This window comes from Schistocerca nitens, chromosome 5 (genome assembly GCF_023898315.1).
Source record: "Schistocerca nitens isolate TAMUIC-IGC-003100 chromosome 5, iqSchNite1.1, whole genome shotgun sequence".
In the NCBI taxonomy this organism is placed as follows: domain Eukaryota; kingdom Metazoa; phylum Arthropoda; class Insecta; order Orthoptera; family Acrididae; genus Schistocerca; species Schistocerca nitens.
Genome location: NC_064618.1, coordinates 850,180,555 through 850,196,525, shown reverse-complemented (window position 1 = coordinate 850,196,525; position 15,971 = coordinate 850,180,555). Strand labels below are relative to the sequence as shown.

Below are 15,971 nucleotides of genomic sequence, written 5' to 3'. Positions count from 1 at the left end.
ATGAAGAATAAGTTTTGATTTTTGGGACTTTATTTTTTTATCACAAAATTTCGGTATATGCTTTAATTAGTGCTGAAAATCTAATTTGTATGTAATAATGAAGTGTGATTGTGGTTAATACAACTAAAATTGTTATGATGGTTGTTGTCTTGCTTTCTATGAGTGATTGTAGAACAATTTATTTTGTCAGAAATCCAAGAAATGGGGGTAATCCTACTAAGGTAAAAAGTGAGAAGAATATTATAAATTTAATTTCAGTTTTTATATTTTTCGCTGAGTAGATTTTTTTTATACAGAACAAATTTATTTGATTAGAAAGTAAAACTATAAGTAACCTTAGTAAAGAGTAATAATGAAATACAGTTCCAAAGTTTTTTCTGTAATGGTTAATAAACTAATTATTCATCCTAGGTGTCTAATTGAAGAATACGTTAGAAGTTGTCTGAGTGATGTGATTTAAGCCCCCTATTGCTCCAATAATAATTCTTAGAATAATAATGGTTCAAATAAATGTTCTTGGTTGAATACAATATGATATAACTATTATTGGAGCAATTTTGTTATTATGTTTTTATTTCTTGTTACAAGTTGAATAAATGAAATTAAGTTGATCTCTAATCCTATTCAAGCGCCAAATCAGGAATTTGATGCAATGGACAGGATTGTTCCTGTTATTAGTGTTGACAGGAAGAGAAGTTTTGTAGAGTTGTTGGTCATTAAACAGGAGAGGATTGATACCAGTATAAATGGGATATGAAGCCCTTATCTTTTTTTTAGTTTACCTTTTTACATTAAGGTGTATGATGCACATTATTTTTGATACTAAGGCAGGTAGTTTAATTCTATCTTATGCAATTGCTTTCATGAAGGTAATTTTATCTACTTGATTTACCATATCAAGGTAACCCTTTAATCAGATTCTTCATTTATATTTAATTTATAAATTGCAAGTTTTTAATTACATTATGTATAATTTTCTTTGTTGTGAATTAATTTGTAGTGAGTTCAAAAAATTCCAACACACACACACACACACACACACACACACATATATATATATATATATATATATATATATATATATATATATATATACACAATTGTTCTTATAAGTTTTATTTTATTAATATAAACTGATTATTTTAATTCATACATTCGCCAAGGATTATAGCTGCTTATGTTTTTGGATTAGAGTAGGTTATTATATAGTAAAATAAATCAAGATATTTAATTAAATATTTTGCATTGGTATAATTGGATATAAAACATATAAGTATTTCATAAGTATAATATATTATAGTAATATAAGCAATTATTTTCATTACAAAAATATAATTTAATAATCATTAAAAATAGATCGTTTAATTTCCATCTATTAAAGTTTACTTCATATAAAGTTAATTTTACGTAAATAACGTATTATAATAGACTATATAATTGTCTATATATTTATTATATTATTTATCTTTCTTTATTAGTACAGAAAAGAAATAATAAATAGAAAGATATAATATAATACATTTATTGGTACACAGGATCGATATTTACCTTTAACTATATACAGGGTGTCTGATTTATCTTGACCACCCTAAGCAACTGATTGTCCAGATGCAAATTACAAAATGTTTCAAGCACATGTTCTTTAACCATCAGGGGGACATCATTCAGCATGAGTGCTTTGTTGTCACTTTGTGTCTTACAAAGATATGAACAGCAGTATGAATTTTTTTACATGGCACCCTGTATTTTTTATTCAGTAATTCATTTCGTCTCCTAAAGACCTATTCAAAAATTTATCACAGTGTACCATTCAGTGACACACAAATCTGACTTTGAGCCAGGGATTACAAACTCGTCCACTTGCTGGAGTTGTCAGAAAACAAATGAAAACTAAGTAGAAACATTAGACAAAACTGACTTTGACTCTCCTGTACCATTGGCCAGGAGCATAACATTCGAAGGTGCTCATACTGGTGACCCTGGACACCGATACACTGAGGCACTCGTTAAATGAAAAAATTATTTACTGTTTGCAGTGTTGCCTGCTGAAGAAAATTACGAGCAAGCACGATACATTCCTTCATGTCCTCTGTAGTCGTTGGAATTTTACGATAGACAACGTCTTTAATGCATCCCTAAAGAAAAAAGTCCAGAGGTTTTAAATCAGGAGACCTAGCAGGCCAAGTAACTGTTTCTCCACGACCAATCCGTCTTGTGGCATACCATCGGTTCAGAACATGACATTCATGCAAGGCATTATGAGCTGGACATCCATCGTGTTGATGCCACATAACCATTCTGGTTCTTAGCGGCACTGCATCCAGAAGAGGAGGAAGAATTCATCTGAGGAAGTTGGCATAAGCTGTGCTGTTTGGACTACCATTGATGAAATAAGGGCCAATAATTGTAGTATCAAGCATCCCAAACCAGACTTTAACTCATCATTGACACTGATGTTCCACCTGTCTAAATCATCATGGGTTGTCGCTGGACCAATAATGCATGTTCCTTGTATTTACCTGTCTTTGTTTGAGAAGGAGCATTCATCGATATATAGAACATTGGAGAAGAAGTTCGGGTTGGCGATGATTTGCTGCTGTGCCCACTGACAGTACTGTACACGATTGTGGAAACCATTCCCATGCAATTCTTGATGTAGGTGTACATGGAAAGGATGGAACGTGTAAGAATACGATGTACAATTGTTTTAGGACTAACAATCTCGTGTTCAGCCTGTCGTGTGCTCACATGTGGATTCATAGCAACGGAAGTGAGAACAGTAACGTCGGCAGCTTCGTCTGCGCGAGTGCTACAACGATTGCATTTTCATGGGTTGGAATCCCATTTCCTGAAGCATCGCATTAAGACGAGAAGGCATATATCGGGAAGTTGGTTTCTTGTCAGGATATTGCTCTCCGTACAGTTCAGCTGCCCGCATAGCATTTCGCCTACCTTCAACAACAACAATAGAAGAAATGTTATGCTGCTGCAGCTTGTAGGAAGGACAGCGTTTACTGTGTACCAACTCTACACAACAGTATTTAAAAGGACTAAACTACTCTACTAAATGTACCCATACATAAGAAAACAGTGTTGCAGTTACTGTTCTAATAACTTATATTCCCCACAGATGAGTAGCATTTCTACTTTCTCTTTGTTGGTGTACATTCTACTCAAACAACTCTTCAACTAACGATGGTTGATGGAAAGATGGGTGTGCATTCTACTTATGTTTAGATTTGTCTCTGTCAGTGTCAAAACGTGGAAGTGTTCCATTACCCCGATTACCTGAATTACATCAATATTGTATTATGAAATTAATAACATTTTGTTTCAATGAACGGTACACTGTGATACATTATTGAATAGGTCTTTAGAAATTAAAATGAATTAATGAAAAAATACAGGTTGCCATTTTAAAAAGTCATATCGCTGTTCAAGTCTTTGTAAAAATCAAAGCTACAATGAAGACAATCACGATGAGTGAGGCCCCCAGATTGCTACAGAACATTTACTTGAAACATTTTGTAATTGGCATCTGGTCAAACAGTTATTTAGGGTGGTCAAGATAAATGAGACACCCAGTGTAATAGAGACGTTCCTGTGGTCATGAATGGGAGTGTGGTTCATTTTTTTATTTTTATTTGTCTGTTTTACTATTATTTTCTTGAAATACGAGGGCGGTTCAGAAAGTAACCTCCGATTGGTCACAGTGCGGGTTGTGGTGGGAGTAGCGACGCCATCTGTGCGTTCACGCACTCAACAGGTCAGTCGGCATCAAGCCGTGGTCGAGTGAACGTCGTACCTGCGCTAGTTTAGTTTTTGTGGCAGTTTGAAATGTGTGCTGCAATAGAAAACCCCGCCAAATGTGAAGTGCGTGCTGTCATAAGGTTTTTTACAGCCAAAGGATATTCTGCAGCAGCTATTCATCGTGAGCTTTGTGCCATGTACGGACCAAGAGTTATGAGTGAAGGAGTTGTCCAAGAATGGGTACGTTTATTTAAAAGTGGACGAGAAAACGTTCATGATGAAGAGAGGAGTGGTAGACCATCATTGGTGACTGACGAACTCGTTCAGACAGTTGATGCAAAAGTTCGTGAAAATCGACGTTTCTCAATGTCGGAGTTGTCTACTGGTTTTCCACAGATTTCTAAGACTCTCTTGTACGAGATAGTGACAGCAAGATTGGGTTACCGTAAGTTCTGTGCACGATGGATGCCCAAAATTCTTACCGACCACCACAAAACTCAAAGAATGGCCTCTGCATTAGACTTTCTGTCACGTTATGAGGACGAAGGAGAACCATTGTTAAACAGAATCGTGACCGGTGACGAAACGTGGATTAAGTACCTGAACCCTGAGACAAAAGAACAATCAAAGATGTGGGCACATTCAAATTCGCCTACCAAACCAAGAAAAGCCTCGCAAGATTTTTATGCCAGAAAACTGATGGCAACGGTGTTTTGGGATGCCAAAGGGGTGTTGTTGGTTGAATTCATGGAACGTGGTACGACCATTAATCAAGACGTGTACTGTGAAACAATAAAAAAGTTACGAAGGGCTATACAGAACAAACGCCGTGGTATGCTGACTTCCGGTATCGTTTTTTTGCACGATAACGCCCGTCCTCACTCTGCTCGCAGAACAATGGCCCTTCTTGAGTCCTTCAAGTGGGACGTTATCAACCATCCACCTTACAGCCCAGACCTGGCGCCAAGTGATTATCACCTCTTCATGCATTTGAAGAAATGGCTCGGGTCACAGCGGTTTGATGACGACGAAGAGCTCAAAGATGCGGTCACAGGCTGGCTCCAGGCACAAGCGGGTGATTTTTATGCAGAAGGAATTTCAAAGCTTGTGAAGAGATACGATAAGTGCCTCAATCGCTATGGAGACTATGTAGAAAAATAGTGCAAAGATGTAGTTGTAAGATGTATATATTAAAATATTTTTATTTAACTTGGTGTATTTTTTTAAATCAACTGGAGGTTACTTTCTGAACGGCCCTCGTATTTGTATTTCTTCCCATCTCTTGTTATACATGCTTGATTCGTTATGCTTTATTATTTTTCCCAAAAGTTTTATTCCTGCTTGTTTATTCACCTTTTCTTTGTATTATGTGCAAGTTGTGTTAAACTAAATGTTCTTTTTGAAGCAATTTGACTTAATTATCAAGTGATCTTGTACTTAGCAATTGATTTAGTATTGGCATAATTCGTGCCAGCAGATGCAGTTATACAATTGATACAAGAGAATATTATTGGGTAAATAGTTATTTATATTTTGGTTAAAACAAATTTTTATGGTGATATCTTAAAATTTATTTATAGCCCTTTTTATGAATCTGTGGAATTTAAATAATAAACTAAGATTAGATATCCTATTATTTTATATGTTAATTAAACTTACCTGAGTACTATTAGATAAGGTCTTAAAAACCCAAAGAATCTGGTGGTATCTCATCCCATTCAGAGGAACCTACCCCATGATTAATCTATATCTATATCTACATCTACATCTACATCTATACTCCGCAAGCCACCTGACTGGGTGTGTGATAATACACAATTTACATTACTTAATTTATTTTTTTATGTATCACCTTCAGAGAAACAATTTAGAGTTATAATTCTCAAGATTTATGATTATAAAATATGTCAGGTTGAATGCAGCTCATAATTAAGAGGAGATGGGTTACAGTAAGGTTTTGTTTATAACAGATTGGATGGTGAAATACTGTTAATGATGGTGGATTTCATTGTAATTTGATTTATTTAATTTAACTAATATTGGCTCTGAGGAGTGTACACATCACCCATCACTCTCATATTGATCATTTAATTTAACTAATATTGGCTCTGAGGAGTGTACACATCACCTGTCACTCTCATATTGATCATTCTATTGAGATTATTTTAAGGTAGCTTCAACTGAGATAAGTCGCAATATAGTAGATCTAATGAAAAATGTATCTAGGAAGAGGCTGAAGAGGCTGATGACGTAACTTATCACTGAAGTACTTCACTGACACTGAAAATTTTTCTGTGCATATCAGGAAGTCTTGTTCATTAAACATAATTTATTGGTTTTTGGTTTTGGGAAATTGTTTAATATAAATAATTTTGTTGTTTTTTTGTCTTAGTATATTTTATACAATTGATTTTTAGATCAATTCTATAAAATATACTAAGACAACAAAACAACTGGACAACAATGATACTGAAGATATGAATACTCAGACTTGATAGACATAGAATTTGATACATAAATAATAACAGAATAAGACCTAGAAAAACATGGATTTAGACTATTAGAGGTAGGTAATCAGACAATTCTACTTATAAATACAGAAGTGTGAGTATTAAGAAGAGCTTCAGATGTTCTCCACTTATGGACAGTCCCTGTTCTAGGAGTTAAAACTGATGCCACACCTTGTCGACTAAATCAAGGAACATTTACAATAAATCGGCCTGGACGTTTTTCGGTCAATGCTCAGAAATTTGTGGTGCAAACCACAATTCATACCAATTGTTGTTGAAAGGATTTATTTATCAAATGATCATCTAAGAGAATTTAAGGAGTTAGTTAAACTATATAACTTTAGAGTGTCATTCTAAAATAACTAAATAATTAGTATACCTTGAAACATCACATGACTGAAAGTATGTAAGTAATGGCCTCTTAAACCAAATAATAGTAAATTAACATCTACTTCTGATGAGGAATTTTAATTAAAATTCCTCAAATATCACCACTCATAGGATTCTCTCTATTTATTATATTTTCAGTCACTTTAATTCTATTTCATCAAATAAACTTTTTCTCTTTTAAACCTAATCTTATTAAATGAGCAGAAAAGAACTATTGAGATAAAAAATCAAACCTGATAATGATAACCAATTTATTCTCAACAGTTGATCCATCTACAAATATTTTTAACTTATCATTAAATTGAGCTAGAACATTCCTAGGACTGTAATTAATCCCATCATTATTTTGAATTACACCATCACGAATTAATATTGTCTGAAATAAACTTAATGTAACCTTACATATTGAATTTTAAAAAATTATTAGGACCATAATCAATTAATGGAACAACATTCATCTTTATTTCAATTTTCAATTATTTCATAATTTCATAGAACTATTCTCTTACATTTTTACAAGAACCAGACATTTAGCACCAACATTCGCAATTGATTTACCTATATGATTAAGATGTATATTATTTGTATGACTTAATCACACTAATCACATATTTAAATACCTTGTACCTCGAAGTACACCACCTGCACTAATGTCATTGATAGTACTAATTGAAACAATTAGAAATGTTATTCGACCAGGTACTTTAGCAGTATGACTATCAGCAAATATAATCGCTAGAAACTAATTATTAACCTTATTAGGAAACACAGGGCATCTATAGCAAAAAATTTAATTTCGGTATTAATTACTGGACAAATTAATCCTAGAATCAGCAGTAGCCATAATCCAGACTTACGTTTTCTCAATTTCAACAATTTCATATTCTAGAGATGTATACTGAACTTATGTTAACAACTCTCTGAAACCACCCATTTCACTTAATAGATTATAGACCTTGATCATTAACAGGAGCAAATGGAGCAATGGTTCTATTATCAGTATAAGCAGAAGGATTTCATCTATTCAATACTAACCTATTCAAATTGGATTTGGAATTACTTCATTAACAATAATTCAATGCTGACGAAATGTAGTTCATGAAGGAACATAACATGGTTTACATACAGGATTTGTATCTATTGGATTACAGTGAGGAATAATTTTATTTATTGCATCAGATGTTTTATTCTTCATATCATTCTCCTGAACTTTCTTCAGCAGAAGACTAGCCTCAACAATTGAAACAGGAATATTATGACCACAAACAAGAATTCAACCTTTTAATCCCATACAACTTCCATTACTTAATAGAGCTATTCTTTTAGTTTCAGGAGTAACTGTAACATGAGCACACCTCAGACTTATAGAATCTAATCATACTCAAGCAATACAAGGATTATTTTTTACAGTATTATTAGGACTATATTTCACAATAATTCAAGCATGTGAATATTGAGAAGCACCTTTCACTATTGCAGACACAGGATATGAATCAACATCCTTTGTTACAACTGGGTTCCATGGACTTCATGTGATTTTTAGAACAATCTTCCTAATAACATGCCTACATCGACATCCAATAAACCAGTTGTCAAAAAGACACCAATTTGGATTTGAAGTAGCAGCATCATATTGACACTTTGTAGATGTAGTGTGATTATTCCTATATATAGCAATTTATTGATGAGGTATATAATTGTTTTTCTAGTATAACTAGTACATTTAACTTCCAATCAGAAAGATTGATATAAATCAATAAAAACAATCCTAGTATTAACTACAAGAATATTTATTAGATTTATTATCCCAGTAATCGTTACACTCCTCACAACACACCATCCGAAAAATAAATCAATGACTGAGAAAAAAGTTCACCATTTGAAAGTGGATATGACCCAAAAAAATTGGCACAAATACTATTTTCCCTCTGATTCTTTCTAATTGCTGTAATTTTTCTAATCTTTGATGTAGAAATCACATTAATTCTACCAATTGTAATTATTATAAAAACATAAGACATTGTAATCTGAACAGTATCAACAATATTCTTCATTCTAGTACCATTAGGAGGACTATACCAAGAATAAAGTCAAGGAGCTTTAAAATGAGCAGAATAAAAGGGTTGCAATTAACTATAAAGGTTCGGTTACATTCAAAATATACTGATATAATCAATCAACCTTAAACAGAATAAGTTTCGACCTGCAAGATTGGTAAATAATTATTCTCATTCATCATTAATTAAAGTCAAAAAGAGGCATATTACTGCTAATAATATAATTGAACTATAAGGTTCCAATTAAGGAAATGTAAAACCAATATGAAAGCTGCTAACTTTTTATATTAGTGATTAAACTCCGTTAACATTTCTGCCATTTATATAGTTTAAATAAAACATTATATTTTCACTGTAAAAATTATATAAATTACACTTATAAATACCTAAAAATAAAATTATCTCCTTAACATCTTCAGTGTCAAGCTCTAATTATAAGGTATTTAGGTATAAGAAAAATAATATCATTAAAATAAATGATCAAAAAATAAAAGATAAATCTGATGATTTGAGTCATTCCAACTTTGAATATAATTAATCAAATAAATAAATGGCCTAATAACTCACCCCAACCATAATCAAAAGACTTTGATGAATAATAACACAATTTAAAAGGTATATATCTAACAAACTTAGTTGTAAGGAAAGATATAAATCATCTAGAACCAGCAAATCTAACAAAAGACAATATATTCAAAGAAAATAAATTATATGATAAATCAAACTTAGAAATAAGATAACCTAAATAAGCTTTAAACAACATCAGTAATTGTTAAAAATTTCAAACAATAAGGTAAAGCAATCACACGATGAACAGGAAAAATTAATCAAGACAAAATACTACCACCAAGAACAGCAACAAATACTAAACCAGTTATACCATATGAAATATCATAAACCTTATCATCAAAAGAAAATCTCAAGTAAAAATTATTATCCTCGGATATTGAATAACAAAACAAACGAAAAGAATAAGAAGCCATTAAACCTGTAGAAAAAATAAGGAAAAATATTAAACAATTAATTCAACTCAAACAACCATCTCAAGAATTATATCCTTTAAGTAAAACCCAGCCAAAAAAGGCATGCCTCACAAAGACAAACTGGAAACATTAATACACAGAAATTAAAGGTTTAAAGGTATAGAACCTATAAAACAAAGATCCTGAGAATCATTTAAATTATGAATTATTGAACCTGCACAATAAATAACAATGCCTTGTATAAAGCACGAGCAAAAAAATTAAAGAAAGAAAGCTTTGGATAATGTATAGCCAAAATTCTCACAATTAAACCAAGTTGTCTTAAAGTAGAAAGAGCAATAATATTTTTTAAATCAAACTCATAATTTGCTCCCAAGCCAACCATAAATATGGATATACAACCACTTAAAAGCAAAAACCCACCACAACTACAAGTCTTTAATAATGAATTAATAAATAAGCCCCCACAGTAACATGAGCAGCAATTTAACAATAATTATTAAAATCAAAACCATAAAAAAATTAAATGCTATGAAGTTAAATAATCTGAATCTCTAGCAGTAATTATTAATGAACAAATCCAAAACTCCATAAAATTAAACTAAAAGAAAAATAATCAATACCAAAATAATATCTAATTATATTCATATCTCCATATGGGTATATAGAAATCATGGAAACAAAACTTGACAGGAACATCGAAGAATGAACTAACCAACAACAATTAATTAATAAACAAAGAGGGATCCCAGAAACAATCATAAATAAATATTTTAACATAATGAAAAACCAAAAGAAAAATAAATCAGGTCCATGAGACCGACTCATTGAACCCAAAATAGAAAGACCTAAAACTCCCTCATGAACAGAAAAACTAAAAAAATTCAGGAAAAAATAATCATAATCAAACACAATAAGAGAAATAATAGTTATTATAAATAGATGGTTGGTTGTTTTGGGGAAGGAGACCAGACAGCGAGGTCATCGGTCTCATCGTGTTAGAGAAGGACGGGGAAGGAAGTCGGCCGTGCCCTTTGAAAGGAACCATCCCGGCATTTGCCTGGGGCGATTTAGGGAAATCACGGAAAACCTAAATCAGGATGGCCGGACGCGGGATTGAACCGTCGTCCTCCCGAATGCGAGTCCAGTGTCTAACCACTGCGCCACCTCGCTCGGTTTATAAATAGAGAAAGAACAATATACTCTGATCTCAACAAAATCATCAGTAAATGTTTGCATTTAGAAGAAAAACATAAGCACCAGCAAAGTGAACCAATAAAGAAGTAAAAACAGAGAATATAATCATTAGTTTTACTCGTTTAAAAAAATGCTGATCTTGTAAACCGAAAATAAGTCTGGCCCCCACTTTTAAAGCTTCAAGGGTGGAAAATAACATGAGTTCAGGTTGTAGGTATAATTTCCACACAATAGTGGTTTGTTGTGTGACATTTTTGCTAAGCGGTTCATTAGAAAGAAAGTGTTTCATATTCTATTGTGGAACCAATGTGAGACAGTACACAAACACATTTTGCATACGTCTTCTTAACAAATTGGGCATTTGAGACTGATATCCAAGACAAATATATTTGCTAATGAAATTTATCATGAAGACCATAACAATTTAAGTGAATAGTAACACCCACAGACACAACACAAAGAAGGAAATCTTCACCATGCCTAACAGAAGACGTCTATATCTCAGAAGGTGCTTCTATAAAAATCTTTGATCATTTATTAAATAGCTTATGTTGTTCGCCAAAAAGCCTAATATAGTAAACTTCGAAACCAAACTAAACCATATGTTCTAAACCGCTCCCTTCTTTGATAGGTGAAAGTTTAATGACAAACTAGCAGTAAACGTATTTAGAAGACTAGGGTGTTTTCTTGTGTTATCTACATCTACATCTACATGGATACTCTGCATATCACTTTTAAGTATATTTACATATACTTCATTACCAGCATTTGTAGCATGAAAGAGTTTCCTGGTTATTTTAGTTACCAAATATATTCGTATTATTTATTAATAATGGATGAATTTTGAATTGCTTACGCAATTTCATGCCTCATATTTGCGATATTGCTTATATTTGTATGATGGGCATTAGGCCCTGATCTAAGTTATAAATATACCCATAACACAAATATCAGCAATTTCCCATTGATTATTTCGCTGACAGATATCCACAAGTTGCTTTTTCAACAAAACGTTTACTGCTACTTTTCGTTAATCTTTTGTAATATCTTTCGAAGATTTGCTATGTCATTTAGAGCGATAAAATATCCATTTTTCCCCTTTAAATACATAGCGTTAGTTTCATACCTCCCCTTATTTAAGGGAGTACATATTGAAAGATACTATTATTCCAAAATACCTTTTTGTTTTCTTTTCCCAGTTCTTTTGATTTTACGTCCCGTTGATCTCAGAGTTACTAGAGTTGATCTCCGAGTTACTAGAGACAATTCTTGCTAGTTTGTTGATGCATTTAAAAGTTATCTTTTCCCTTGTTTTGTATGTACGTTTGAGTGTAGGAACTCTATTTCTGGCACACAACCATGGCAGAAGGAACTGTCTGTGATCTGTTGCAAGAATATATTAATAAACCACAAAAACCCAAATAGGGATGGGAGATGAAATTTTGAGCTAATACTCTGCTATATAAACAACACTCATAACTTTTTTCATCGTTGTATTAAAGCAACTGTATTATTAAACCGAGCTGTGTACTATTTTAACAGAATTCGATGATGATGATGATAATGCTTTGGACTGGGCGCAAGGCAGAAACGCTTTGATGTCGATGCTAAAATTGTATGAGACGAGTGTGGATAAAAGTGCACAATAACAAAACTTAAACACTAATTTAAAAATAAAAATGCCGTAAAATTTGTGAACGCATACACACACAGATGTACACAGACACACAGAAATGCGAGCGCGCGCATTCACTCAAGCATGCACGCACATGAGTGCGTGTGCGCCCGCGTACAGAAATACGAAAATCATTGACAGTCATTTTTAAAATATATGATATAGAAGACGAATTCCGTGCAAAGAATTAAAAGAGTATAGTAGATAACTGTGGCTGGCTGATCACTGGAATAAAATAATGAGCCAAGCACTTTTCAGCGTGCTAAAATGTGTCTCTTAAAAGCTTATCCTCGAGGCTGGACACTATATTACATGTTACAAGCCTTAGCCCACTTGTCTCGTCAGAGGCCATGTCTCTACTTAAATTTGTTTGCAATCCCAGGAACCATATGTCTGGGAGGTTCTCTTAGGAGCATGCAGCCATGTGTTAGTGGACAGAGCCCTGGTTGTAAGTTGGTCAGTCACTTCATCCTGCCAGAGTGAGAGGTAGGAGGTACGCTACCGCCAGACATTGTGAATCACTGACCACATTTTATCGTCCCTCTCTGCCAATCACTCCTCCTCCGACAGCTGCATGGTTCTCTAACTTAAAAGTGAATTTACAGCCTGTAGGGGAAAGGCAGTTTGCGTCACTTGTGCCTTTCTGACCTCTTTGGCTGCATTTCCAGGAGCCTCTAGAGTACAGACATGTTTCAACTTCCTTTGAAATAAAAAGAATCGTTAATCATTAAATCGAAGGTCTTTCTGTTACCTTCTTAATTTTAATTCTACAAGGTGTGGCTGTACAATAACGGATCTGATGCTATCACGTAGTAAGTGCGCTTGCGCCAAAAATGAACGACCAAGAGCTGTAAAGCGTGAAACCTTCTCAGACGAATTCGGGCATCTGTGATGTCAGTAGACAAATCAGCCTGGCCGTGGCCGTCGTTTGTTCAAATGTTCAAATGTGTGTGAAAACTTATGGGACTTAACAGCTAAGGTCATCAGTCCGTAAGCTTACACACTACTTAACCTAAATTATCCTAAGGACAAACACACACCCATGCCCGAGGGAGGACTCGAACCTCCGCCGGGACCAGCCGCACAGTCCATGAATGCAGCGCCATAGACCGCTCGGCTAATCCCGCGCTGCTTTCCTTTGTTAAGAGCTGTTATTTTATTATGCTAGAAATATAAGTGCAATAAAGCAGCAACGAGCTGTCGTGAAGTATCGCATGAAATTTGGAAAACTGCTACCGAAATTTATATTTTACTGAAAGAAATGTATGGTGAAGCCTGTTCATGACGAACGCGAGTTTTGGAGAGCTTCAGGCGTTCGTTTTCAAGATGGTAGAGAAGACGTTGAAAATGACTCACGCCTGGGACACCCTTCAATATGAAAAATGGATGAAAATATCGAAAAAGTAGGTAATCTGATTCGACCTGATCGTCAGTCGAATATTCGATCGATTGCTGAAATTGTAGGAATTGACAAACAATGCATAAGGCAAATTTTACGTCATCAATTTAACATAAGAAAAGAGTGCGCGAAACTGCTGCCGAAAATTCTCACGATCCATTAAAATGAGGCTTGTGAGAATGTTTCTACTCACGCTTTGAATACCACTGAAAATGAACCTAACTTCTTGGAAAGAGTGGTAACATGTGACGGATGTTGATTTTTCTCTCATGATCCAGAAACTAAGAGCCCAAATGAGCAATGCAAGATACAAAGCAATCATTTTTTTTACTCATGATTTGTGTATTTTCCTTGTGTTCCTGAAGGTAAATATATTAATGAACATTACTACTTTGAGGTTCTTGCTCAACTCCATGAGAAAATAAGAGAAGAATTTAATCGTGAAAGGGCTAGTCATGGGTTCTACTTCAAGTACAAGTACAGCATCCCTCTATTGGAACCCCTACCTTATTCATCTGACCTACCACCATGAGACTTTTATCTATTCCCCAAGGTCAAATCTGCATTAAGAGAAACAAGATTTCAGTCCGCTGAAGCAGTGAGGGTATAAGCGGCACGTGTCCTCTTGGAGGTCACAGAAGAAAATGGCAGCACTTTCATAAATAGAAAATTCTCACGGATTGGTGTAGGAATAGAAGAGGGGAGTGTATTGAGGGTGACAGTAACTAAATACACATTTTTTAAAATAAAATGTTTTACGCAACAGTCCCGTTCTGTTATTGCCACACCCCATATAATCATTTAGTTACCTTGTTCCGTACTTATTTTCGTTTCATTTCAACAATCATGTCACTGTCTAATATCCTATGACAATATTTGTTTCAGGACATGGTACTCGCAGCAATGCAACACAAAGGTTACAAGAAGCTGACAGACATTCTAGAAGAAGGTGGAATGGACATGGAAAGCTTCAGAAGATCTCTAACAGTTATGTTTGGCTGGGGACCCCGCGGGAAGAAAAAACACAGTGCTGGATTACTTGGCAAAATATTTTCATCGTTCTTTAACTGACTGTATTCCTACCTCCTCAGAAATTCCATACAAACTTTACGTGTGACTAATAATTTTGTCGCAGTTGTTTTGTGAATGTGGCCAACGAATGTGAGGGAAATCTCTATACTGTGCAAAAGAAAGTGTTCCACAATGTCCCCGACATGGCTTATACAAATTGTTTTTTTTCACAATGTTGAAAGTGATATTCCTTACAACAAATCTAACGGTTGGTGAAGAAAATTATTGTGGGAGATGAGAGTCATTGTCCTGCAATATTTTTCCTATCATAATATCCCCCAGTGCCGCTGGTGTAAAAACGGGAGAACTCGAGTATTACATTTGGCATAATTATCCAACATAACTGAAAGTTCTACATCCGCAACAATCTGACTTACATTCGCTTTCCTGCAGCTGTTCTATCGCCATCATATACAATCATACACCTAGACGTCGCCATGACTTTTTACTGAATAGTTACAGAATAAATGGATACTTTTTTTACGGGATTTGCGTTTGTTGGAAACTAATTTTGCCTCTGTAACTGCGAGCTAACATTAGGCGAACTTAGAGGTATCTGACAGCGTTTTATTTACAAAGGCGTTCTTCAGGAGACAGGTGCAAGCGACTTGCAAACAACAGCTTTGTGCTAAAGAGAACATCATTGGAAGAAAGACGAATTCCTCTTTTTTCATTTTTTCACTTAAATCCTGTCCGCTGTATAACGATGGCAGGGCTTCATAATCTGATTTAAAAATTATGTGACAAGTTTTAGTTAATTTTGTACCTTAACTACAACATGCTATTTGCTTATACAGGAAATATTACCTCGAAAATCAGAAGTGAGTTAAAAAAATAAAGAAGGATATAAGACTGTATCTCAGTATTTTTCGAAATTCAACCCCTAATGGAGTGAAAGTGGTGATCACATTTTTATGAAAGTATTTCATTATATTAAAG

General features: G+C 34.1%; 1 protein-coding gene across 1 annotated transcript in view; it reads left to right on the top strand.

Moving 5' to 3' along the window:
• Positions 1-15,675, top strand: part of LOC126260756 (uncharacterized) — a 65,251-nt gene extending 49,576 nt beyond the window's left edge. Inside the window, exon 5 of the mRNA XM_049958095.1 lies at positions 14,847-15,675. Coding sequence (XP_049814052.1) covers positions 14,847-15,032 — 186 coding nt within the window. The 3' untranslated portion in view covers positions 15,033-15,675. The remainder of the gene's footprint in view (positions 1-14,846) is intronic.
• Positions 15,676-15,971: the final 296 nt, after the last annotated feature.